Source organism: Clarias gariepinus, chromosome 27 (assembly GCF_024256425.1).
Source record: "Clarias gariepinus isolate MV-2021 ecotype Netherlands chromosome 27, CGAR_prim_01v2, whole genome shotgun sequence".
Lineage (NCBI taxonomy): Eukaryota > Metazoa > Chordata > Actinopteri > Siluriformes > Clariidae > Clarias > Clarias gariepinus.
Window position 1 is genome coordinate 17,656,251 of NC_071126.1, and position 26,549 is coordinate 17,682,799.

Here is a 26,549-nt window from a genome sequence, read left to right on the forward strand (position 1 = left end):
TTACTCAACACAGAAGCAGTTTGTGGGAAAAGGCATCACAATGAAGTCTTGCCAGTGAGATTATGGCATCAGATATTCACTGGAAATGTAAAATACCAACATATCGCTAATAAAAATACATAGATAAAATCCCTTCAGCACATTTCTTTGTTTTTGTTTAGTGATTTATTTTCTACATTCTACAACAATACTGGGGATTTTAAAACTATAAAATAACACATATGGAATTAGGTATTTACGTAACAGACAACAAAAACAACAGTTATTTGTTATTTTAAGACACAGAGGTCAGCCTTTCTGTAATAGTTCTTGCAAGAACAGTATTGTCAAGTGCATTTGCAAAATCCGTCAAGCACCATAATGAAACTGGCTCTCATGAAGGCCGTCCCAGGAGGGCGAGACCAAAACCTACCTCTGCCGCAGACGAGAAGTTCATTTAGAGTTATCAGCCTGAAAAATGACCAATTAACAGCACCTCAGGTTAGAGGCGTTATGAAGTCTTTACAGAGCAGAAGTAGCAGAAACATCTCAATATCAACTGTTCAAAGGAGATTAATGCATTTTTTGGACGCCTTCAGCATTCCTTTACAATGTAGAAAGAAATAAAAATCAGGAACGTTCATGGAGTTAGAAAGTGTTCTAAAACTTTTGAACGGTAGTTTGTGTGTGTATATATATATATATATATATATATATATATAAATTGCTGGAAAACAATGACATTACGTGAAAAACGTAATGATTTGATGTCAGTTATTTCACAAACCATTTCCTGTCATTATGTTTATGAGGTAATCAGGTAACAGATTAGTAAAAAAAATTTGTAAACACACACAGCATTATCACTGTGCTTTTGCTTTTTAAAGTCAATTTGGGGTCTTTTTTTTTTTTGTCCCTATTTTCTCTTCCAGGATTAATTCTGCCCCCAGCTTTCTTAACCCAGTACCAGGCATATTCACTCGCACAGCGTCCTCTAACAGATCCAGTGTCTCACGCAGGTGATGTGGTGGATTGCAGGAAGTGTGTTTCCAACACTGTGATTATCAGATCTGGAGTGGAGCAGGAAGTCCCAGCTTGTGGTCCTCAGATAACGCAGTGCACTGGTAGGCTCGGAGCGTCACCACTGAAACTTACTAACACTCAACTTACTAACACTGAACATTTCTACATCCAGTCTCAATATTCCTCATTTTAACCTTGTCTCATGGATGCAGAGCAACTCTCAATTAAAAGGTTTATAATGACAAGATTCATCACTTTTGAAAAAGTAGAATCCACCAAAATGCCTGTTATAACTAAAGCAGATATTTTACAATCTTGCATCCTGCCCCCATACGTGCCAAACCTATAAATAAATGAATAAATGTTCAAATTAATGCTTGTCTTTAAGCTTCAAGACATTGTTCAAACACTTATTTATTAATCAACATTCAATCTGACTACATCCATTGATTAATCCTAATAATTAACTAGGCTTTATTTATAAGTCTTAATTACTTATTATTTATTCATTTACAATAAAAACAATTAAAAATGAATTAATTATTGTGTACATATTTGTTATAAGCGGTGATAAGTGACTGATCACTAAAATTCTACTCCCGAATATGGAATTGAAATGATAGTCTTAATGATTTAATTAGCTTATATTAGTCCTTAAGTCAATAAAAAAATTGCAAATTCTTATTCAAATTATTTACATTTTCCTATGTTTAAAGTGTTAAAAACTGACTAAGTATAAAGGTTATGGTATTGTATATTCATGGAAAGTTTTGCATATTTAGAACTGGGTTCACCTGATGAAGATTTTTTATTCCTGTTTTAAAAACTTGCATGATTTGGCAGCGTTCAACTATGAACCCAGTTCTGAATACGTGTGCACGGTTTTAAACAAACAAGAGTATGTTAAATCAGTCACTTGATGAATACAACACGGACTTATGACGGATTTATTGCCCATGATCACTTATAAAGCAATAGTTGCTCTTTTTCTATATTTTGTCACCAAAACTCTGTTGTAGTTACTGTATGCACCATTTCAGGTCATGGTGTATAAAAAAACTGATGCAGGGTAAATGTTATTACACAAAAACATTGCATGAATTACTGTAACTTGTGCTCTTTTAAACATATTGAATGGCTTTTATTCATACATTAATAATAAAAATATATTTTTACTATGTTTAAAAAAATAAGGGCTGCATTTAGAGTTGACACGATACCGTAAGTCTAAAGGGCAAGCTGTTATTTGTGCATGGAATTTTTTTTTTTTATATTCAGAACTGGGTTCATCTCATGAAGGATTTTCTTCTGTTTTAAAAACTTGCATGATTTGGCAGCTTTTTCTTGTCTAAAAAAGGTCAAGATGATGTTTTTTCAAAAAGTAAAGAAAAAGAGGGACAGAAAATGGAGGCGAGGAAAAACTCCCTGAAATGACAGGTCTCTGAGACACACCTTTATGTTCGAAAAGTTTTTTTTTTTCTTTTTTTTTTTTAGCAGATAGTCCTGAGTCTGAATTGCAACGTTCAGCATTTCATTAACACCTTGCTACAGTACATGCATGTAACTCAACTCTGAATGCATGTTTAAATGCAACTCTATGTTAATACTATGCTGTGTGAACCCATCACATTTCAAAACCAGAAATTTATAGTCTTAAAAAAAAGAAACACTTTTTTGTTTTGTCTTTTTTTTAAAAAAAACAGCTTTTTTAATGAGAATAAAATGTAAAATTGTAAAAGCTGTACAGCACATGATAGATGGTCTGGTGTGTGTCAGTGTATAAATAAAATAAGGCAAAAAGAAAAAATGGACAACAGTACAATTAAACTGACAAATAGCACATTTTTTGTTTTTTAAAATGAAAAAAAAAAAGATTAAAACCATCACAGTTTCAACAAGACTCTTGAACATTATGGTGGATGTTCAGCGTTTAGTTTTTAGTTTGTTTTGTGTGTTTGCACACATGGTAATGTTTCAGTGATGTTCGGCATGTTGTCCCTTTAGCAAAAAAGGCAGATAAGTGGCTATATACAAATTCTTGAACTTGGTACTGCTCAGACAGTAGACGATCGGGTCCAGCAGACAATCCAGATACGAGAGGCACATGAGGCCGTCGTAGACCTGAACCGCGATTTCTTCTGCATTCGGAAGATTCTGTTCTCTGACTATAAGCAGCACCAGCCTTGAAATGGCAGACGGCCAAAAGCAGAAAGAAAACACCAAGACGACCAGAATGACCAGGAACACCGCTCTCTTCAGCTTGGTCCTTTCGCCGACTGTCTTCTCCTTCAGCCTTTTGGTGATCTTTATGGCGCAGTAGACCAGGATGATAAACGGGAGGAGAACCGATGTAAAAAACACAAGCTCTCTGAAGACAACAGTGGCGGTGTTCGCTCGAAAAAAACTACTGGTGTCCTCTTCTGTTTCGTTGTCGTTGCAGCACTCAAAGGTGGACAGCATGGACGGGATGGTCAGAGGCAAAAGCAAAACCCAGACCATAGCAGAGATGATGAAGGACCGTTTCCGGATCTTGAACGGGTTCCTAAGGCTAGGATGGACCACACTCAAGTAACGGTTGATGGAAATGATAGTCAGGAAGGCGATGCTGGCTCCCCGGTTCAAAAACAGCAAAAAGAGCACCGACTTGCAGATGGTGTTGTTGTTACTCCGTCTCTCTCCGCGCTGAAAGTAGTACGCCCGGACCGGCAAGCAAATCAGCAGCAGGATATCCGCCAGCACCAGATTGAACAGAAAAATGTTGTTGCTTTTTGATTTCCAGAATTTGAGTTTAAAGATGAAGAGGTAGATCACAGTGAGGTTCAGAGGAAGAGCCAGGATAAATTCCCCGATCATCACCGAGAAGTAGAACTTGTACAGATCCTTACTTCCAGCTGTACAGTTGTCACTTGCATGGTTTTCCATTGGTATTAGTGTCAGTAGTGGAATCCTCAGCTTAATGAATCTTGAGATGTCCTGAAGTATTCAGCAGACTCAAAAAAAAAAAAAAAAAAAAAAGGCTAGGAAGCAAAAAAGTCTTCTTGCATGCTTCTAAAATGCTGAAGCATATTGCTTGGTCTTTCGCGAGCTGTACTCCAGTGTTAGAGTGCTCCTGTGACTCCGCGCTGCCGCTTAAAACTGCTCAGACTTGTTGCCAGTGCACTTCCCATGCCTGAGGAGGCACGTCACGACAGGCTCAAGAGTTATGCAGCCACTCAGCAGGAGAAAAACACAGTGAGGGGAAAAAAAAAGTCATCAGCACGTTGGGCTGAAAGCCAGCATCCAAGATTGGTCATCTGTGTCAGTTTTGATTCCTTCCTGATCTTCATTCAGCCGGTTTTCTGGGGTTTTCCTGAGCAGAGTAACGTCTGCTGATGATGTGCTTATGGTTGCGTAATACCGATCGCATAGGAACGCAAAGTCTCTTGCACACCATAAATGCCTCATTTCTCACGCACAGCAGACACTGATTTAGTCGTTGTTGTGTTGTAATCTGAGTATATTTACAACAGAAATGCATGAATATGAATTTACAGTGACACAGTGGGTATTTTACTATTTACAGCAATGTGATTTCACTGTGACGTAACACAAAACTCAGTACATTTCTTGGAAACCTGAGGACATCCAAACAAGTCTGAGCCTGTTGAGTTTTTTTTTTTAATGAAATGATTCATGTACAAATATTTCATATGTTCTTTTTTTATTATTAAAAGGTTAAATTTTTTTATTTTTTGTAAAAATAGAATAGAAAATGTTAAATTAATATACTGTAAAAACTGCATGCATAAATATATACCATGGACTCAACCAAAAACAGCAGACTGCTAAAAATGATGAAAGTACTGTAATTTTTTTTATTATTGGCCAAAAAAAGTCACCATTTCAGCATACTGTATTTGCATGAAGAAAAATAAGTTAAAAAGAACTAAGTTACTGGAACTGGGTTACGAACGCTTAAACACATTATCCAAACCTGGGAGGATAGTGATAAACCATCAACTTTGTGAAAAAAAAATAATAGTGAAAGTAAAAGCATTTTCATACACACACATAATGTGAAAGGTCATGTGGTCTGATGAGTCCGGATCGAGTCTATTCCAGAGCAATACGTGCATCCCTGTGCATACGCTTTCCTTCTTATGCACCATCGCACTGGAATAGGGTCAATCTGAGCGATGGGCGTGTCAGTGTAAGGAGGGAACACATGAAGTGATCATGTATAGTGTCCACTGTACAAGCCTCTGGAGGCAGTGTTGATCTGATCTGGGGTCGCTTCAGTCGCTCAGGTCTAGACTATGGGGCAATAAAATGAAGTCAGCTGACGACCTGAATGTACTGAATGACCGGGTTATCACATCTATGGAGTGTTTCTAACCCTGAGGGAACAGCCATACTCCAGATCTCAGATTGTGAAAGAGTCATTCTGGGAGCATGAGGAATCATTTATACCAATGTACTGGTGTGCAAACTAATATTTGACACACACACACACACACAAAAAAAAAAATGCAATTAAATTCGCAGTAAAATAACATTTGGTGGGAATAAACATTACACAAAATAAAATTTTAATTGAATTTTTTCGTGCAAACAAAAATATTCAACATAAAAAATGTACATTCATCACACTGGTATGTTACCAGGAATGTAGGGAAGGTGTGGATGTTGTATGAGCAAGTCCGATCAATTAATCCTTGTTGGCATTTTGGTTGAGGGCTTGAATAGCCTGCAGGAATAAGCTCCTCCTCCTCACTCTCCCTTTGTTTGATCTTTAAGGAGTGGAAATGCAAACCTGACCACAATGGAATTTACCCAGATACAATTTTTCGTTTTTAAAACTTAGAGTCTTTATTGATAGTTAACATAAACTGTGAATATATTATGAGTTTATAATTGAATGTATGCATCCAAATATATTAAATGTCTGAGCAATTTGTTTAGCTCTTAAAGATTTATAAAACTTTGACGACTTTTCTTCAGCAGCTTCGAGAGCGACATATGGCCGAGGCATAGAGGGAGCAGGGTGTTCGTGTTCTCAACGAAACTTTAAACAGCATTAAAATGTCTTTCAGAAGGTCCAGGTCGAGCTGGTCAAACACCAATGGATGTTTTACACACTTCTTTAAATTGAACTATAATCTCGTTAATGCTAGAAAGGGGAATTTCTTTGGAAATTATAAGGGTCTATCTGACTTTTTTTTTGTCAAAATTAAGTCACTCTTTATAATTCTGTGACAATGTGCTAACATAACGTGAGCTGTATTTTTTAATAAGTGATATGCATTTTTGGATTTTTTTATTTTGAAAAAAAAAAAAGCAAGCAATCAAAAAAAATTTTGGTGCATACATTTTATAATCAGACACACACACACATGTGTGTGCTTGCATAATGTATACATTTGTAATTTAATTAAAAAGTCCCATATATTATAGATTCATTCAGATTTTTTAAGCTTTTAAGCTTAAACAAAATAGTATATATTTTTCCTAAGATCATAAAAAAAGGATTTGCAATCTAGAAATGTCCAGTTTCTGAAGAATTCTGTTCATTTATGCATTTAATACTGTACTTGGTCAGCGATCCTTTAGCAGAAATCAGCCTCTGGAACTGCTGAACTGTTATTAAAGACCAGGTTGCTTTGATGGCAGCCTTACACTCATCTTTAAATGCAAATGAATATGCAATGCACCGTGCTAAAGGCTTTGCTGCATGTAAGGGAGCATGATGAAGTGATTTTACATTTGATCTCATCATCCCTCTCATTCTCTTTTCCATTAGCACTAGATACATTAAATCAGGAAACTTATACAAAATAAAATTCACATGGGCATTTGTTTATGATAAAGTCAGACACTTCTGCTCATTACACTGTGCGTATAAGATCTGGGGAGAAACTGTTGTGATTCTTGTTGTTTTGTTTTCAGACAACATGTCTCTACAGAGGGTTGAGACAGAGCAGAGACGTTTAACTCCTATAAAGGAGGAATCATGTGAGCCGGGGGAGGAAGCATGCACGGTCAGTCCTTTTGGAGTCAGGAACAAAGTCCCAGCCAATCCAGAGGAAAGGTGAGTATCAGTATCAGATACCGCATATACACTGGAGGAGAAGCTAAGGCCTGGTTAATCTCTAATTCTGGCCATCTTCCCCCGTTCTTTGTATTTATTTCAATTTACGTTTTATATTTAATATTGCTTATTGCTGATTTCTATAGGTTTTTGAGCTCTGATTGCTTAATCTCTAGTTCTGTCCAACCTTGAGTAAGTGGTAAATTGCCTCTAGGTATGTGAATGAGTGTATGATGTCTGTGTGTGTATTCTGCCTGGTGATATCCACTGTGTATTCTCCGTTTACATCCAGCACATCCTCATACACAGAGAAACACTCTGGATTCACCAACATACTGTTCAGATGAACTACAAATGAAATTAAATTAAATGTTGCACATTAAAAAATATAAGTTTGAATGTTTATCATTTTCCTTTATTTTTCAGTTAAGACCAATGTTACTTGCTTTGTATCGGTAATCTTAAAAGACTTTACGTTTATCATGTATCTTTGAAAGGAATCCAATTCTTTTTGTTGTTATAAGCCAAAATTGGCAAAATTGGCCAAAATTTATACACACTGCCCTGAATTTAGTTGATCAGCTGATTATTAACATGTAATACACCATTTGTGTCGTTTGTACAGATTTGTTTAGTTGATGAGTGATTACAAAACATGATTAAATTAGGTGTTTATTACAGACAACAGAAAAAAAATCAAAGTATGTGGTTAAATTTAGGACAAAAAAATAGATTTGCCAGTGATTAAGAGGTGACATGCATGCACTTTATTATCAAAATAGTTTTACACAAATGCAAAGTTCACTAAGGAACTGTAAATGTGAACACGGAACAAAAACGTGAACACAAACCAGACATATCCTAAAAACCCGGAACTTAAATAGTGTGTATAAAAAAACATAAACAAGACTCAAGTCCAGAGTAATACATACAGAAATTATGATTATGTGATTATGTATGTGACTTGTAGTGACTGAAGATGCTGTAATTCAGTGCCTCGTTGGTTGGCTGACAGTATTTTAAGTGCATAGTTTCCCTGAATCGGTCATTCAGCAAGGTTTTAAAATTGTCAAGATTGTAAAATTGTCAAAAAAAAAAAAAAGAAAAAACAGTTATAAAGTGTCAAATCATGTGGGAAAAACCACATACCAGCCAAAAAATTAAACTTAGGTTTGGGTTCACACCCAAAACTGACCACATCTACCTGACCACACTTCCCATTTTTTTACTCTGACATAGTTTTTACACAAACTTCCCACTTCTTTGCGTCATACTCCTTCAAATGTGCATGTGTAAATAGGTGTGGTTTTGTGTGCATAATGCTTGAAAGGTGTATTCTGGTGTGTGCACAAGCGAATTGTGCAAATTTAGTTTGAAAACAAGTTTAGTACAGCTGTGAACGTTCCATTCACATCAAGTGTTTAACAAAATAAGTAGATAATTCAGTTTAAAAAGCATAAAATGTGATGTATTTCTTGTCCATGTGCTCACATTGCTCAATATTACTACTTATAAATAACAACTTCCCTCAAGAACTTTAAAACTATGATGTTATTCATGATATTTTATTGCCACCCAGGCCTATTCGCCCCGGACTCAGAGCGATAGAGAAGACTTTTGAAGATTTTGTTGAAGAGCAGCTTGAGTTGGATATGGAGGGTCTAAAAAAGGATAAGCAGGTAAAATTCTACAGCAAAAAACTGCCAAAAGGAAATGTCCTTAAATAAAGTAAATAAAGGGTAGATTTATAAATAAAGTTACTATTGGACCTTGAAAATTGATGTCCATCTTATAGCACATTAAATATGATTATATTAGGGATGTCAATATTAATGCGTTATCACGTGATTAATCTAGAAATCTTAACACGTTACTATGTTTAACGCAAATTAATCACGTGACCAAGTTTGACCCTAATGGCTTCCCATAATTGCATCGCGGTTGCCTGGCTATGTGTGATAATGGTGCATTTAACGCGGATAATAAGATGACCCAGGAAACATCACCAGGTGCTGAACGCCAGGTTTCATTGTAAAAAACTTTAGGGTCTGGGGATCTAGATTCAACATGTTAATGTTTGCAATATTATAAAACTAAATCTCATACATGGGTGCTAATGAACTTGTTTCACTAATGAGTAGTTATGGTGATGTTAGCGCCAACGCAGTGCTCAAAGTCCCAGAATACAATGCACTGACGTACGGCAAAGTCTCAGCTGGCTAGTTAACAATCTATGGTATGATCATCACACTGGTATAAACATTGGTGTTAGCGTGAAGGTTGAAGCATTTGAGGATTATCTGTATGAAAGAATGTCTAAAGCACCACTGCATTGCTCTCATGAAGCAAAGGTGCCACAATAAGCAGAAATTTAAATAGTCTTGTGGGTGATACAGGAAATGGGGGAAAAATTAAAGGTAGAAAAAAATTTAAAGAATGATATTCATTACAAAATAGATTTTAGATGCAATTAATTATAAAGATGAATACTCTGAGTGGATTTAAGCTTTAATATATGATGTATTTGGAAGACTTGTGGATGGCCTTATTTTTATTATCCTTTCCTGCAGCTCAGAATAGCAGAGAAAAGGAATTTCCTGCGTAAAGGTGATGGAAGATCAAGAATCAGTAAAAATAAAGACACCTTCCATAAAATCCATCCAGCCTCCAAAAACACAAAGTCTAAACCACCTCAAAGACCCTCAACACCATCTCTTGTCCAGCACAGTCACAATGCACAGATAAACAGTCTTCTTCATACTCAACAAAACGATGGCCCAGCTCTGAAGAATCTATCCTTAATGAGAAAAGATAATGCAAAGTACTCTGGCCAGAGATTTGGCCAGGAGAACCTACTGAGGAACAATGTTCCTCCACATGATGGCAAGTCTCTAGTTTTGAATCACAGTAAACATTCCTCTCAAAACAATGAGGGACATTCTAAGCAGCCAATCACAGTTACCAATACAAGCAGTACCAATTGCCCAATGGTTTCTGGTAGTAATGTTGCTCAGAAGATCCATCTTCTCGAAAAACGAAGTGGTTTCAAAAAGGTAAATGATCGCATTGTTCGAGTGTGTGACCTGGGCCAAGCAAACACCAAGACGCTAAGCTTGACTACGGAAATAAAGCAGCTTCTTCTCCGTAGCACCTCTGGAGAAAATGCTGGTGCTATGGAAGATCTCAAAAATCCAATGCCTGCTTTTAATCTCATAAAAATGAACTCTGATCACCAGATGGATCTATCTGATGAGGACTACGCCAGTGACGCTCCTAGTGACGTTGGTCCAAGTGACTGTACACAATCCCTGCATTGCTTCTTAGCTCAACTTTCCAGTTCATCTGAATCTGACGATGGAAGTGACTATGAGATACAGCAGCTCGGCTGGTCTGAACCTCACAAACCCTCAGGAACTCTAAAAGAGACCAGCGGTGAGGCTACACCTCCCTGTGCCAGCAGCTTGGACCTTCTCGCTAGGATTTTCCCTCAAGTTAAATGCGAAGGAAAAAACAAAATGGACAACATGATCAGGGAGAAAGACTTGAAAACTCAGCACTCAGTGAATGGTGAGGATTTATATGATTTCTAAACTGATAACACAGTGCTGTTGCGTTCTTAAATCTGATCAGTCGACAGGAGAGTAACAAACACAGGATTATATTGAAGCGCTCGTTCTATAACAGTGAGTAACAGTGAGTAAGCATTTACAGAAGGAGACTTCAGTTCAATTGTCGTTTTATGTAAATGTTAATGTCTTATTTATAATGTTATGTAATAGGAACAGGAATCACCACTCACCTCCATATATGATATTACAGTATATGGCGATTCGAATAAAATAAGTATCAATTTGATCAATATTTCGATTCGATATTATGTTTTGTGACAATTTAAAACCTTTTAATCAGAAGTTTTATGATTAATTAAATGTAGCCTGTTTCTTATAACATTAATATTTTCACTTAAAAACCAAGCCCAGCACAAAAAACCGAAAATTTAATCCAAAAGTTTTACATTGAACTTAAAATTAAAGTAAGCGAAAAAGCTACACTTTACTGAGCAGTACGTATCTCTGTTATGTCATCATCCATTAAAAAAAGGCATGCAGTTTTTAATAATGTAACATCATGAAAATGTTTTTTTGTTGTTGCACCACTCGGAAGCTTTTGTGCTTGGTGCAGAATCATTTATAGATCTGAGGCTAAGCGGCCTGAGGCTAAACATTGGTCGTTTTCAAACAAACTGAAAAGCAGACAATTTTGACAATCCTTGCACAACATTAATCGTATCCAGATAGAGAATATAAAATCAGTTTTTTTAAATGATTGCATGATAGTTTGCTGTTTTAGTAGAAAAGTAATTACATCAACTTCTTATTTACACCATATGTACAGTTGTTAAGCTCTTTCAAGGAATTAACAGCACTAGCTACAATTATTGTGGATTAAAATCAATTTTGTTGCTTTTCAGGAAGTCAACCAGTAAAACCAGTAAAGAAAGTGAGCAATGACCTGATGATGGACAAGATGAAAACAGAACAGGATAAAGCGCTGAATTTCATCAGGTTCTGTACAATAACTTTAGCGGTTAGAAGGTTCTCATAGCGACTGAATCAGATTAGCAGATGATGATTATCCTTTATAGCAGGGTTTATTTAATCTGAGTCCATGACGATGGAATGTTGTGTGTCTTCAGTTTTATGAGATCGAGCATAATGTCAGATTGTTTACATCCTGTATATCTGAAACACTTATAAGTTTAACCTGGGGTGAAAGTCCCATATTTGGAACTTTTTTTATATTTTGTTTTCTTTGTAATCAAAACTGCTTGTGATTACTTTTAATTTGTACAGGTCTGAAATGGAGCGCTTAACTAATAATGACAAAGACAACCCGCAAAGCTTCAGATCTTCAGACCGCACATGTCAGGATGCCGCAGTGCACCTTAATGGGACTGAGGTAAAAACCAGGATCTGTTTATTGCTTAGTGATACATGCTTTTAGGTAGTTTTTATTTTATTTTATTTTTTACCATTTTCATTTTCGAGTTCCTGTATTCCGATTGGCTGGGAAAAATGCACTTCGATGATTTGCATTTAAAGCTATAGACATAGCGGAAGGAATTTTAAGGATGGCGGCATGAATAATCTGAGTAGTATTTCAACTGGAACAATAACAAACCTTTAGAGAATGACCTTAAGCAGTAGCATGTCCTTAATGTCCAACCTTTTAAGCAGTTTTATCTACATTAAACATTTGTGAATGTACAAGTTAGTTCAAGTTATCGTTTCTGCTGCTATAGCTGTTTAAGGTTTTAGTAAAAGCTAAAAAAAACAAAGCTGTCTGTCAAGTTACAAAGCACTGCCACTGTCGGCTCTCTCTATGAATGATAAATAAATGTATCCTCACACAGAAACGATTAAATAAATACATACATCATTGTAAAGCACGTTTATCAGTTGTATCCCTGTGTAATTTTTGTTTATATTTATGATTGCATACGTGATGCATAATCCTGTTATTTGGTTTACAGAATATCCTACCGATCGTAATCAAGGACGATCCAGGACGTCACTATAATTATATTGATCTAATAAGAGTATAGCTAATCATTTATTAGCTAAGCAGAACGTAGTAGGCTAAACTTTAACGTGCAGCTAAATATGGTCACATTTCAATATTTTCAACGAATAAGATGCAATGCTACTGTACATGTTAACTCTTTATTGATGCGTTTATGGGATCTTCCCAAGATGGGTTAATAGAAATGTTGTTTCAGGAATCTTAGTCCCTCACCAGACATGGTTTTATAAGACATTTAAATATGTGTTTTTATCCCACGCGTGTGCTACACTACATAATCTTTTTCTACACATGAAGGATCTCAGAGACCAAATCCAGTTTCTGAAAGAGCAGCTGAAGAGACGGGAGTGTGAGTGGTGGCAGGCTCACAGTGAGCTGCAGAGTCGGGTCGACGCCCTGACCAGAGAGAACCGGGTGCTGATGAGTCGCCGCGTCGTTCAGGTCAGACCTCAGAGCTCGGGCAGATCCACTCCTCATCCTGACACTCAAAACCTGGTGAGCAGGGTCAAACATCTCACACACACACACATACACCTGCTAGCACTCTGTTACACAGTCAAAAAGCAGCTGAGTCATTCAGCTTGCTGGTTGTGAGTCAGTTTTAATTTTGTTTATGGATTAGAAATCCAAACAGTCAGTTATGTGTCTGAGTCTGAACCAGGAAGTGTGATCTAACACGTCAAAGGGCTAATTTGTGTACAGATTAAATCAGCACATTTGCATGGAGAGCTTAATGTGCAGTTGAGTCCAAAACTGTGTGCACACTTTGGATAAATGACGAGGAAAAATACTCTAAATGTGTTTTTTTCACTTTTTCTGTTTTTTTTTTTTAATAGCAGATTTCACTTGTGTTACTTATTCATTACAGAATTTAAGTAGAAAGTTAAGATATTAATTAATGATAATAAAAAATAAATAAATCATATCACTCTCGCACTCTGTCACTCACTCATCGTCTATATCCTGTATACAGGGTGCGGAGCTAATCCCAGGAGACTTAGGGCAAGTTTAGGATTTAGAGACTTAGGAGACACCCTGGACCATCACAGGGCACACACACACACACACACACATGCATATCCATTCACACTCCCGTGCTCATTTTCATACTACAGGCGATTTGGGAAGGCTATTAGCGTAATCTGCATGTTTTTGGATTGTGAGAAGAAACAAGGAACCAAGCACAGGGAGAACATGCAAACTTCATGCACACAGACCCCAAGGCGGGAATCGAACCCAAACCCTGATGGTGCAAGGCAACTGTAATAACTAAAAGCAGGGTCATGCAAAGATTTATTTTTTTTTTGCTCTAAAGCTGATAAAGGGCATCACCACCCAAACCCCCAATCTTAGACGGCCCATAAGTATTAATCTGAATTGTGTAAAATCTGGTCATTAAACTTTTAAATCATACATCACATATTCATTTTACAATTATTTTTTAAAGTTTTTTTTCTTTTCAGTGAAAAGAAAACACTGTTAGTTTAACAATGAATTACTGCAGCATCATGTCCATTGTGGTGATCACGTGCACCCTCCATGTGCATAAGTCCAAGTCGTCCAGTTGTTTTACCCCTTTATATAAATTGTACACACACCTTGTACCTTGTCGTCTTATACTGTAACTTCCTCCATTCTTTAAACAGTTTGTTGATCCACTCAGCAGTAAAAATCACCCTCTGTATGACATATCCAGATTCACTGGTAAAAGAACGTTTTTGTACCTTCTTTAGACTTATAGGAAGTTGATGATAACAGGATGAAAAGTAGAGACACTGAGAATTGCAGGACAATGTTTTGTTTTACGGTGGCCGAGAAGTGCAAACCAAAATAACAAAACCGAAAACAAAATAACTAATTTAAAAAACAAAACAACAACACTGAAAATAAAACAACAAAACTGAAAGCAAAATAACAAATTTAAAAACAAAATAACAAAATGAAAACAAAATAACAAATTTAAAAACTAAATAGAAACATTAAAACAAAATAACAAAACTGAAAACAAAATAACGGACATTTAAATGTATTTTGATTTAAAGATTCATTTCAGTATTTTAGGATTATTTAGCACTTTGGTCAACTAAGTTGTGTTATATTTGCTTTAAAAAATAATTCTGACTTCACCTGATAGTACCGCTTGTATGTCTTGAGTGACAGATATCCAGTGGTGTCAAAAGTAGAAGTAGATACTAGGGTTAAAAAAGACTTCTTTAGAATGCAAATACATTAAAGAACCATATATGTGTACTACTGAGCATTAACATGTTTTATGGAGAAGAAGATATGATAACTAGTTGCCTATAAGTATTTTAATGGTGCAAAATGTCAAACTTCAGAGGCGTGTCATCGGTAACCTTTATTGGAATGTAAATGTACATCCAAGCTTAGCTGCAGGAATCTGTGAGGGCAACATACAAGAAAATTAGGGCAGGCTTAGTAACAGTTACCTTTATATGGTTGTCTACAATAAACATTAGTGTATGTATGTATGTATGTGTGTATGTATATATATAAAACGGACATCTTCGTCTACTTATCACAACCTTATTAACCGAAAATGGATTAATTCTCATCCAACCACAATCAAATTCGCTCCATCCGGTTAGCGTGATTTATCTGGATGTTTTTTGTTTGTTTGTTATTTGAATGACAAGCTAAAATAAAATAGGACTAACGAGGCTATTTTTAAAATGTAAGTAGTAGAAAGTACAGATAATTGCGTGAAACTGTAAGGAGTAGAAGTAAAAAGTCGGCTGAAAAATAATTACTCCAGTAAAGTATAGATACACAAAATTTCTACTTAAGTAAGCTAACAAAATATTTGTACTCTGTTACTTGACACCTTTGCAGATGTCTCATCCAATCAGCGATAAGAATTTCATTCGCAAACCACACTATACCTACCTTTTCCGGTTTGACTGAATTGTCGCTGTGTTTTCTCATTTGGTATTTTGTTTCTGGATATGTTGTTGTGTTTTTTGATTTGTTATATTGTATTTGGTTTTGTTAGTTTGTTTTTGAATTTGTTATTTTGTATTCAGTTTTGTTATTTTGTCTTAGTTTTGTTGTTTTGTTTTCATTTTGTTATTTTGTTTTCATTTTGTTGTTTTGTTTTCATTTTGTTATTTTGTTTTGCACTTCTCAGCCACACTCATGACTGGGGTTTCTTATAGAAAGGAACTCTTGATACATATTGTAAAGGCAGACTAAAATTACCACAGTGAATCATTTCTCAACCGTATTCTTCCGTCCAGTTTGCTAGAAGTGTAAGCTGGCTTTAACCTGATCCTCAGGATGTAAGATACTTGTGCAATTTCCCTTTCTGCCCTACATTTACCGTTTCATCTAGAAACGTATGTAGAGTGCTGCGCAAAAGTTTCAGGCTTGTGTAATAATATATTTTTTTTTAATCGAAAGAGCACATTGCAAAATAAACCGGTTTAGCATGAGATTATCTTAAGTGTTGAATGTTGTATTACTAGCGTAATCTGCATGTCTTCGGACTGTGGAAGAAACCCACTAAGCACGGGGAGAACATGCATACAGACCCGAGGGTGGGAATCAAACCCCGGCCCTGGAGGTGCAAGACGACAGGCCTTACCACTACACCACCGTGTCGCCATAATACTAAATCAGATCCAATTTCATAGGGTGCCAAAGTTGGTGGTTTGGGACAATTTATAAAAATGAATTCATTATTTCATGTCAAAAGGTTAAAGTAAACCATATATAAAATGATTAAATCAATTTTTAGTGTTAATTTCTGCTAATTAGAAGCTTTGCATTTAATTATTTGGTTTGTTTCTTTTTAAAAATACTATTTATATCAGATATTATATGTAATATATTTTATAAACAGTTTAAAGCTTGGATGTAGTACATGTCTAGAATAGGTTTACTAATTATATATCACTCACTTACTCACTCATTTACTTCACCGTTTATCCTGTACGGGGTCCGTCCAGGGGACTTGAGGCACTAGGCAGGGTACATCCTGGAAAGATTGCCAATCCATTACATTTAATATAAGCTTATAATAGGAAATCCTAAATAAATATGAATGCATTTAAGATTTTTTCACCTTTTTATTGAATAAACAGCAATGAACCAAACTAAAGACTTAACATCCCTGTACACTGATACGAAATTAATCACTGTTTAAACAGATTTAAAGACACCTATAAGTTAATATAAAATAAATACTTGATATAAGATTTCATATGTTATGTAAAATATGGATTCATTTCACAGATAAGTTAAATTGCTAGCGCAAAGCATTTAATCGATTAGTAGTTTTTGCACAATTTTCATTTGAAAGTGTGGGATCCATTCATTTTATTTGGAATGTTTTTTTGTTTTTTTTGTACAGTGGTGTACAGTATTTCTCAGGCTCACTGCACACGGGCTGGGTATATTTATAGACTCCAACAGTGCCGCAATCATGTTCACGAAAACAGGAATAACAGAATGACATCTTTGTTGCTTTTGAGACTTCAAAACACATCAGTGACATGAAAGGCATGTGATATCTGCATCAGAAAAACATGGTTATGCCCTTGGAAGTCCGCTTCCACATTAAGATAAAGACTCCCGGCCCCGATTTACTAAAATCCTAAATAAGCAAATGATGCACAGAGAAGTTCCTGCTATCACTCTGAGATGCTTATTTTCCTGTAACCACATGCCCTGAAGTGTTACATTCCTCTTATACTGAAACAATATGGCAACAGTTACATCCGTGAATCGAAGGACAGTGGAACCTCGGCATTTAAATGCCCTCACTTATGAAAATCCCCTTAAGAATGACATTTTAAAGGGAATTCGCATCGGCATACAGTACCAGGCATTTTTGGCATCCAAACCTACGGAAACTTGATTTGTGTCAGTGGTCTTCGAACGAGTCACGTCATGTGTTCAAAGCTATGTGAAGATTTTTTTTTAAATATTGGTAATATTTTTAGGTGGCTGAAACAAGTATCTTAAGAAATGCATTAACATTATTTCTTATGAGTACGAATTTTTGCCTTAAGACCTGTCCCCCAAAAAGAAATACGTTTTATGCTGAGATTCCGCTGTACATCACTTTTCTCACTTACATTAGAGTAAATAAAAACAGTATAACCATTCTCACAACACCTGTAAAACTGCACATACTGTAGTAAACTCACCTGTGCAAAAAAAAAAGGTCAGAAAACACTTTACCTTTGCCTGTTACAAAGCACTTGGAAACTTTTTCTAGAAATAAGAAAATTAAGCAACACCATGTGACCTATAAGAGCGCCGTGGTGTAACATCTGTGTCTGATGAAGTTTATTGTGTAAGGACTTGTGTGAGCTGTTTGTGCAAGAGACTCCTCCAATAAAAGACTAACCATTTGCACATACAGTAGATGTTTGTTCAATATGTAGGCGCAAAAAGCTAAACGGTTTACAAAACCAAAACAAATAATAAAATGCAAAAGTTTAGTTAATTACACTTTATTTGCTTGGTCCATTTTAGAGAATAGAGTTTTTATTGACATTGTCATATACAAGTCTACATTAGAACGCGATGGTGTACTTCAAAGCCTTTGATGTGACACTTCAGAAGCCACACACAACAAGTGTCAACAAGACACAAGACAAGTGCCAAGTTGCTTTATTGTCTTTTCAGCTTATACAGTATACAGTGGAATGGAAGCAGCACAGGACGTGCCAACATGTGCAAACAGCCCAAGACAGTAGAACAGCGACTAAAACAGGACAATATGCAGAGTAAAAGATATTCTGGATTATCACTTCATGTGCTAACCTTCTTACCCTGACGCGCCCCCCACTCGGGAATAGAATCGATCTGGAACCATGTGACATTTCTCTCTCATTGCTCCAAAGTCCAAACTTCATGCTTCCTACAAACTCAAGCCATTTTTTCTTTTTTGATGAATCTCACTAACGAGTAGTTTTCTCACACACACACACACACACACACATGTTTAGTTTAATTGTGCAACTGCACCAAGCATTTAAGTCATCTCCGATCACATTTTTTTCCCCCGACCTCAATTCTCCAACAGTTGATGGTTCCTTTCTACTGATACAAATCAATTCCAATTTTGTTCCAAAATTCTACATATGGTGTTGGAAGCAAGGCCGTATTTTAGCAGCAGTTTAGACAGCAATGATTTCGGAAACGTTTAATTTTTCCATGAGGAAACCCGCTCAATGGTTTGGCTCGATTTCATTTTTTACTGACTCATTCAACATGGTCTAAAGTGCTCATTAAAAGCTTTAGAAATTATTCATGGCAGTTCACACAGCCAATCTCCTCATAAATAATTCCTTCCTGCGTAACAGATCCACCCATGCCCGTATCTCCAACAGTTAGACTCTGATTTTGCTCTTCAGGTCTATTAAGAATTGATGAATCACATTAGTGCGTCAATGAAGATATTGCATCATAGCCACATGACCACCATCCGGTACCAGCATACTGTGACATATTATAATAAACTGTAAATACTGTATATATCTGAAAAGTTCATGAACATTATATAGTAAAAACCTCGGAGCATAAGGTAGTATTCAGTCGTTTATTATCATCAACATTCACGAACATTGAGGCTTTTCTTTTTCTTTCTTTTCTTCTCTTTTTTTTATCAGACAAGGACTGACTCCGTCAGCGATTCCCAGGAAAAGACCAAACAGAAGATTTCATCTGCGAGTAAGTCTATTTAATTCAGTCCCTTCCTGTTTTTTCCTGATCCACTTCCTGCACCGTCTCCACCCAGACAACACCTTGTGCGTCATGTCTCACATTGTCATTGTAATCCTGCCTGTTCTACCGTACATAATCAAATGCAGAATTATTGGCACCCTTTATAAAATAAGCTGCAATCAATAACACATCCATTGAGCAATCATTTAAGCTTAAGCAAGCAACAACGCTGTATAACTTTAAACTGTAATAGAACTTATAATGTAAATATATAAAAAAAATTCTCAAAAAATGCAATTTTATTTCTTCATACAATAGACAGGTTTCTATAACATTTTGGCCCCCATAATTGTCAGGGGTCAAATTTCCATTTAAACATGACGTCATTAGTAAGGATTTAGCACTTTCTACTATTTCCTGTAGTAAGTTTTAGATACACTTCATAGAGGATTCTCATCCATGCAGTTCGTTTCAAACTTGATCCGTGTTTAGGTTTGTGCATATGGATGTCCTCTTTGATTCAGCGCACCTGTTTAATGCAGTAGATTTCAAATCCAGATATTGAAATGGTGATTAACACACAATGACGTTTTTGTGTTAGGGCTTGTGTTATCTTGTTTATTGCTGCGTCTTCATCTCCTGTGTGAGTGTAAAATACTGTTCCTGTCTTCCTGCTGCTAAAACAGGAGTGATATAGTGCATAATTAATAACACAACAGTTACTAGTGACTAACAGCATTACAAAATTTTTTGAATTTTTTAAAGGGCGCCATTAAATTTGACACATTTTATTATTATTATTATTTTTTTTTTTTAAAGTCGTATGAGAATTTATTTATTAGAGAAAAGGCATGTACAGCTGTTCCCACAGTTGCTGTAGTAGACAGTAGTATTCACTCCTCACGAAATGTATTTTATAGAATTTTTCTACTCGAGTGGTGTCAAATATTTTGTTTTTATATATCCCAATATATATTAAGTTGTTTTTTCAAGCCTGCTCAAACTGTGAAAACCGAGACATGCACGATTAGATTTCAGTTGTGTGTGTGTGTGTGTGTGTGTGTTGTACTGTACACTTTATAAGACATCTATTTTTCAAAAGGACGAGACTCGTCAAATTCAAGGACTTCCTTGGGATCCCAGAGTCCAGAGGACAGGGACACGATCCCATACAGTGAGTGTGGAGAAAAGGTACGTCTGTCAATCTCACTCTCAACATTCACGTCATGTCTTATAAGACTTATAAGATGAAAGACCCATAAAAAGTAATGTTCATGTCTGACTTTCTTTATGTCTGGTTATTGTTTCTGTTTGATCCATAATAAATTCCATAGAAAAATTACTTCTACAGCACCGTGGATTTATAGTGAAAAAAATTATGTTTTTTTTTTTTGTTTTTTTTAGCATCACAACAGCAGTAACCAGCTTGGTTTAGTGCTTTAAATCATTATTTTGGCCTAAACCTTTCTTAATTCTGTTAAAGTAGCATAAAGATGATCAATTTATCAACCGATTTTTATGAAAATCGAAGATTTTATCTATTTGATCTACTGCCCTCTATTGGCCAAAGAGCAAAGCCAACCTGTGCCGTGTAACACTTGACTTGATATGATTGGTCACATGACATTTGTGCAGGTATTCTTCAGTATCAGTACTTTGTAAATGTGTTTAAAGTCTACAGAAATCAGTAACAAGCAGCAATTTTTTCTTTGAGATAATGAGAGAACACTTTTATGTTTATACTGAGGTTTATAGCTGTTGTAAGGTAAGTGATAACAGGATCGAACTTATTAATGATTATTCAACAATGGGGAAAAACATTATAAAAGACATCTTAGTATCATATCATGGATTTAGCTATAAAACAATAGAATAAACCACTCAACTTTGCCAGTGTGTTCAGGACTTAGGGAGGTCTGTGGAGAAACAGATCCGGGTCGAAAGCAGGAACTCAGTGGCAAAAGGATTGCAGAGTACAGCGAAATCTGGGAAATCTGTATCTTCTGAGTCTGATTATGGATCAACAGACATGACTGAGGTTTGGGGCTTACGCAATCTATCAATCTATCTGTCTATCTAACCAACCAACTTTCTATCTAACCAACCATCTGTCTATCTAACCAACCATCTGTCTATCTAACCAACCATCTGTCTATCTAACCAACCAACCAACTGTCTATCTAACCAACCAACCATCTGTCTATCTGTCTATCTAACCAACCATCTGTCTGTCTAACCAACCAACCAACTGTCTATCTGTCTATCTAACCAACCAACTGTCTATCTGTCTATCTAACCAACCATCTGTTTATCTAACCAACCATCTGTCTATCTGTCTATCTAACCAACCAACTGTCTATCTAACCAACCATCTGTCTATCTAACCAACCAACCAACTGTCTATCTGTCTATCTAACCAACCAACTGTCTATCTGTCTATCTAACCAACAAACTGTCTATCTGTCTATCTAACCAACCAACTGACTATCTAACCAACCATCTATCTATCTGTCTATCTAACCAACCATCTGTTTATCTAACCAACCATCTGTCTATCTAACCAACAAACTGTCTATCTGTCTATCTAACCAACCAACTGACTATCTAACCAACCATCTATCTATCTGTCTATCTAACCAACCATCTGTTTATCTAACCAACCATCTGTCTATCTGTCTATCTAACCAACCAACTGTCTATCTAACCAACCATCTGTCTATCTAACCAACCAACTGTCTATCTAACCAACCATCTGTCTATCTAACCAACCAACCAACTGTCTATCTGTCTGTCAGCCTGTCTGATTCTCAGTCATCCAGGTAAGGTTGAGGATTTGATTTTTCCAAGGTCATAGGTTCCTCCCCTATCTGAATAGGCCCATTATGTGAACAATGGAGAGGGTGAGAGTAGGAGCGGTAGTTGTGAGAAATTAGTAAAGAGAGCCGTAAAGAAAAAGCTACAATATGAGAGATTAGGGAGAGTTGGTAAGGTGTAACCTCCAGAGAGAGTCCGTAAGTGTGACTTCCATGGTGGACCTGTGAAAAGGTCTTGATCTTCCTGGGGATGGATGGATGGGCAGCATGAAAAATGGGAGGCATTTTGTGCCTAAGACCTTCACCTCAGTTGACAGAAGGTTTTTCCACTTACACATGGACGGCTTCTTTTACCCGCCTTTCGAACCATCTATCCTTCTGTACAAAATTTGTACACCATCATTATTAAACTTGTGTCTTTTGTCCTTCAGGTGAAGGTACAGTATGCTGCTGTTTCAGGCCCTGAGGTGTTGCTTCTGTATTGATACATCTTTTTATGTAGCGGGTGTTTTGTCTCCCTAATGTAGACCCCTGAAAACTCTTCACTGCATTGGACTGCATATATTATATTGCTTTTCTTATGTTTTGGATTCCGGTCTTTGGTGTGGGCGAGTCTCTGTCTTAGTGTGTTGGTGGGTTTAAAGTGCGTTGGTACTGTATATGGTGTTTTCCCCCCAAAAAATGTAACTTTTCTGCAGCCACATATGGGATGATTTTCCATTGTGTCTGGGTCTCAGCTCTCTCTGTCGTCCTTCTTTTCGATCTGGAAGCTATTTTGTTGAAGGCCTATTTAGGATATCTGCTTCTGTTTTTAGTTTCCCATCGTTCCCTATGAGAGCTACATTGTCGAGGAGGGCCAACCTGTTGTCCTTCTTGTCTTCTCTGGTGAACTTATTTGCGTTAGTGTTAATAGTGTTAGTATGCTAAACTACAGATGGAGGAAGTGGAAAAGAAAGCCTTCAACTCCTCCTTGGGCACTGCTTCGATCCATTGGTTTAGATATGTAGATGATACCTTGGGGAAGATTAAGATTAAGGAAGTACAGCTCTTCACAGAGCATATTCTCTTTCTTTTTCATCTGGGCTTTGGGGCCAACAGAGTATGACAGAGTAATTGTGAAGGTACTGTAAAGGTGACGGGGTTCGAACCCAGAGCTTCAAGCACCTGAGCCACCACGGCCCCATACTGTATATAAAACATAAGTGACGGACAACAAACAAAATTTAAATAAATAAATAAATGTATTAATGGGAATGTTAACAAGTAAATGCTAATTTGGTCAGTGGAGACTGATGGATCTAAAATTGTGTCACTTTGCATTGCTGGACTCACACCTTAGTTCTGCAAAATATCATGTTGACTCAATTTGTTATGATATTCTCTGCAGTTTAATGCAATCCTATTTAAAACAAGATCTGTCTAATTTCAGGATTTGCTCAATTCTGAGATGAAGCATAATGTCACTCAAGTTGTAGTGAGGGAGGAAACTCGTTATCCAGATGGTAAGGTAAGGGGAAACGTTACGTCACTGCAGTGACATACTACTTCTAAATCCTGGTCTATTTTTTTTTATCCTGATGTTTTGTTCCTGCAGGTAGAACAACTCCTGTCCGATGGGTCACGTGTTATTGTTTTTTGTAATGGAACTAGAAAGGAGATTGGAGCAGATCAGAAATCAATCACGGTCACATTTTTCAACGGAGATGTCAAACGTATTCTGGCTGATGGGACCATGGTATGTACAGAAGGGCATAAGTGAAACGTTAGGATGGATGTCTATGAAGATCCAGGTGCAGGTATCTGGAAGTTGATTCATGTCAACTGGACGTCCCACTACTCATTCAGGTAGCTTCAGACTGAAGAAGCTACTTGGTTAAGTAGTGAAATGTTTCTATCTACAAGAAAGAAGTCCAGTTGACATGACTTAACTTCCAGATGTTAGGATGGATAATTGTTAATTCTCGACTCTGATGTAAGTCTGATATTCAACAAATTCTGAAAGCTTCATGTGCTCACGGAACTTTTCATTCCGATTCATAGACAAGAGCACTGTTCCTCCACAATGTTTAGGACATATTCCCCACACACACTTGTGAAATACTACCAAAGTGCTGCTTAAGCACATGCTGAATTGAGCAATACCGAAATAAGCCCACACGTCAACACCTTGACACCCTGGAGTGCTTTTCAGGTTTAGTCATTTACAGTGAATCACTCTTTAAGTCTAAATGTTTTTTAATCCTGCTTTCAGTGTCACTGATCTCCCTTTAGTAGATTGCGGAAGGTCTGAAGTACACATTTTAATGGATGTTCCTCATTATAAATCCTTTACATTTCTTTTACGTTGAATGGTTTCCCCTTTAGGCAGATGAGTAATGTTTTTGTGTTTGCAGGTCTACTATTATTGTGATGCTCAGACGACTCACTCCACTTACCCGTCTGGCTTGGAGGTTCTGCAGTTTCCAAATAAGCAACAAGGTTGTGCAAAAATAACTCTCTCTCCTTGGTAGGCAAGATTTTGGTTATCCAATAGGCCACTTTTGTCAGCATCTTAAAACCTCTCATGTCTCTGCAGAGAAGCGCCATCCTGATGGTACACGCGAAATCCTTTTCCCCGACGGTACTGCCAAGACCATGTATCCTGATGGCCGACAGGAAAGCCTCTTTCCTGATGGAACTGTTGTCAAGTTATTAAAGTAAGAAGTGATATACAGTGGAGTCATGTAGGGGACTGTTTCTCTAATCCTGATCCCGTCGCCTCCGTAAACGCATTCCACCCATTTCTACAGAAAGTTTGACAAGTCCTTCAAAAGCATTTCAACCAGTTCCTCAGCATGTTTGACCTTCCCAATCTGTCAATCTGGTTAAATTTACAATTTATGTCAAATTCACATTTTGTCACATTAATGAGTGTAACAAATCCCTTTAGAATCAAACATTCCCAACTGCTTCTCATTTGACCATCCCATAGAATGTTTGTCCAATTCCAAAGGTTAAAAAAAAATCAACCGATTCCTCAGAACCTCTAAACAATCATAAATACTCCGGTAAAAAAAAATCAAACAATCTCTCAGGATGTTTGACCAATCACAGTTTTTTTTAGCAAAGTTGAGCAGTCACTCAGAATGTTTCACTAATCCCATTTTTTTACAGACAAGTTTGACTAATCCCTCAGAACACTTGGCCAACTCCAACTGCTCAAAAAAAAAAAAAAAAAACCTCAGAATTTTGAGAATTGCCAACTCTTTTGCAAAAACGTTTGACCGCTTTCAATATTTTTCTTTTTTCTTTTCAATATCTCTAAAAAAATTAACTAATCCCTCGGAATGTTTAATTAACTTTAACTCTCAAAAGATTCTCTCAGATCTTTAATAAATCATGATGGCTGTTACAAACATGCATCCAGTCAGCCAGAATGTTTGACCAGTTCTTCAGAACATTTCACCAATCCCAAGTGATTTCCAAAGATAAAAAAATCAATCTCTCAGAATCTTTTACCAATCCAAATTTCAGTCACAAAAAAAAAAAAAATCAACGATTCCCTCAAAACGTTTGATCAACTCCATCTGCTTTGCAAAATTTATGTGATCAATTCCTTATGCTTTAACAAGCATATTTTTTAAATGGATTACTTATACTGTACACATAATAACCTGTAAAGTTGGTGTGCCTGTACATTGAAGATATTTAATATATTTGCAGGAATATAATTTGATGATTAATGGAACACATCAAGATGGTTTTTCTAAATTTTTGTCTGTTTGTTTGTGCACACGTCACGTATAAACTAGTAAACTAATTTTAATGGGGTTTTCACAACTGTATTTGTCCAAGCTTGAGGTAACATATAGGATTAATTTAATAAATTTTAGATTTGAAAGCTGATTTGAAATTTTAATGGAAAACGCCCTTATATCATAAAAAATCACCCTCGAAAAAATCATTAGTTCATTTCAAAATTTGACAGATGACGTTGTACATTTTTTACTACGTGCTTATGAGTGTGCAACTGAAATCTACTTAATAAACACGATCTCACAACTTTATTCCATAACACATGAAATTTTTTTAGTTTATTCCAAAATCCAATGCATCCAAAATGCGTTTTTTAAAACTGGCTTATGAGGGTGCAATTAAATTCTACGCAAATAAAAACGCAGGTATATCTAGTATGGTCCAAAACAACACACTGTTGCCTTTTGCTTTTTTATTACTATTTGACTTTATGGTTTAAAGTAAAGCAAAGTAATAATAATAATAATAATAATAATAATAATAGTTATTATTATTAATAATAATAATAATAATAATAATTGTTGTTATTATTATTAATAATAATAATAATTATTATTATTATTATTATTATTATTATTAATAATAATAACTAT

At 36.2% G+C, this 26,549-nt stretch overlaps 2 protein-coding genes across 3 annotated transcripts in view; one reads left to right on the forward strand and one right to left on the reverse strand.

The window, feature by feature from the left end:
* The window catches only part of si:ch211-140l13.3 (centromere protein J), a 41,685-nt gene that overhangs the window by 14,603 nt on the left and 533 nt on the right, over positions 1-26,549 (forward strand). The window contains exons 3-16 of one of the 2 annotated variants that reach the window (XM_053488898.1): positions 912-1,103; positions 6,928-7,069; positions 8,649-8,748; positions 9,640-10,636; positions 11,541-11,634; positions 11,923-12,028; positions 12,950-13,147; positions 19,294-19,354; positions 20,451-20,539; positions 21,243-21,386; positions 23,591-23,668; positions 23,756-23,896; positions 24,555-24,639; positions 24,737-24,857. In XM_053488898.1, coding sequence (XP_053344873.1) covers positions 912-1,103; positions 6,928-7,069; positions 8,649-8,748; positions 9,640-10,636; positions 11,541-11,634; positions 11,923-12,028; positions 12,950-13,147; positions 19,294-19,354; positions 20,451-20,539; positions 21,243-21,386; positions 23,591-23,668; positions 23,756-23,896; positions 24,555-24,639; positions 24,737-24,857 — 2,548 coding nt within the window. Of the gene's footprint in view, positions 1-911; positions 1,104-6,927; positions 7,070-8,648; positions 8,749-9,639; positions 10,637-11,540; positions 11,635-11,922; positions 12,029-12,949; positions 13,148-19,293; positions 19,355-20,450; positions 20,540-21,242; positions 21,387-23,590; positions 23,669-23,755; positions 23,897-24,554; positions 24,640-24,736; positions 24,858-26,549 lie in introns of those variants that run through there. The other variant, XR_008356579.1, reaches the window with a different exon arrangement.
* Positions 2,691-4,161, reverse strand: gpr31 (G protein-coupled receptor 31). The gene has a single exon (XM_053488900.1). The coding sequence runs from the start codon at positions 3,922-3,924 to the stop codon at positions 2,977-2,979; it is 948 nt and encodes a 315-aa protein (XP_053344875.1). The 5' UTR covers positions 3,925-4,161; the 3' UTR covers positions 2,691-2,976.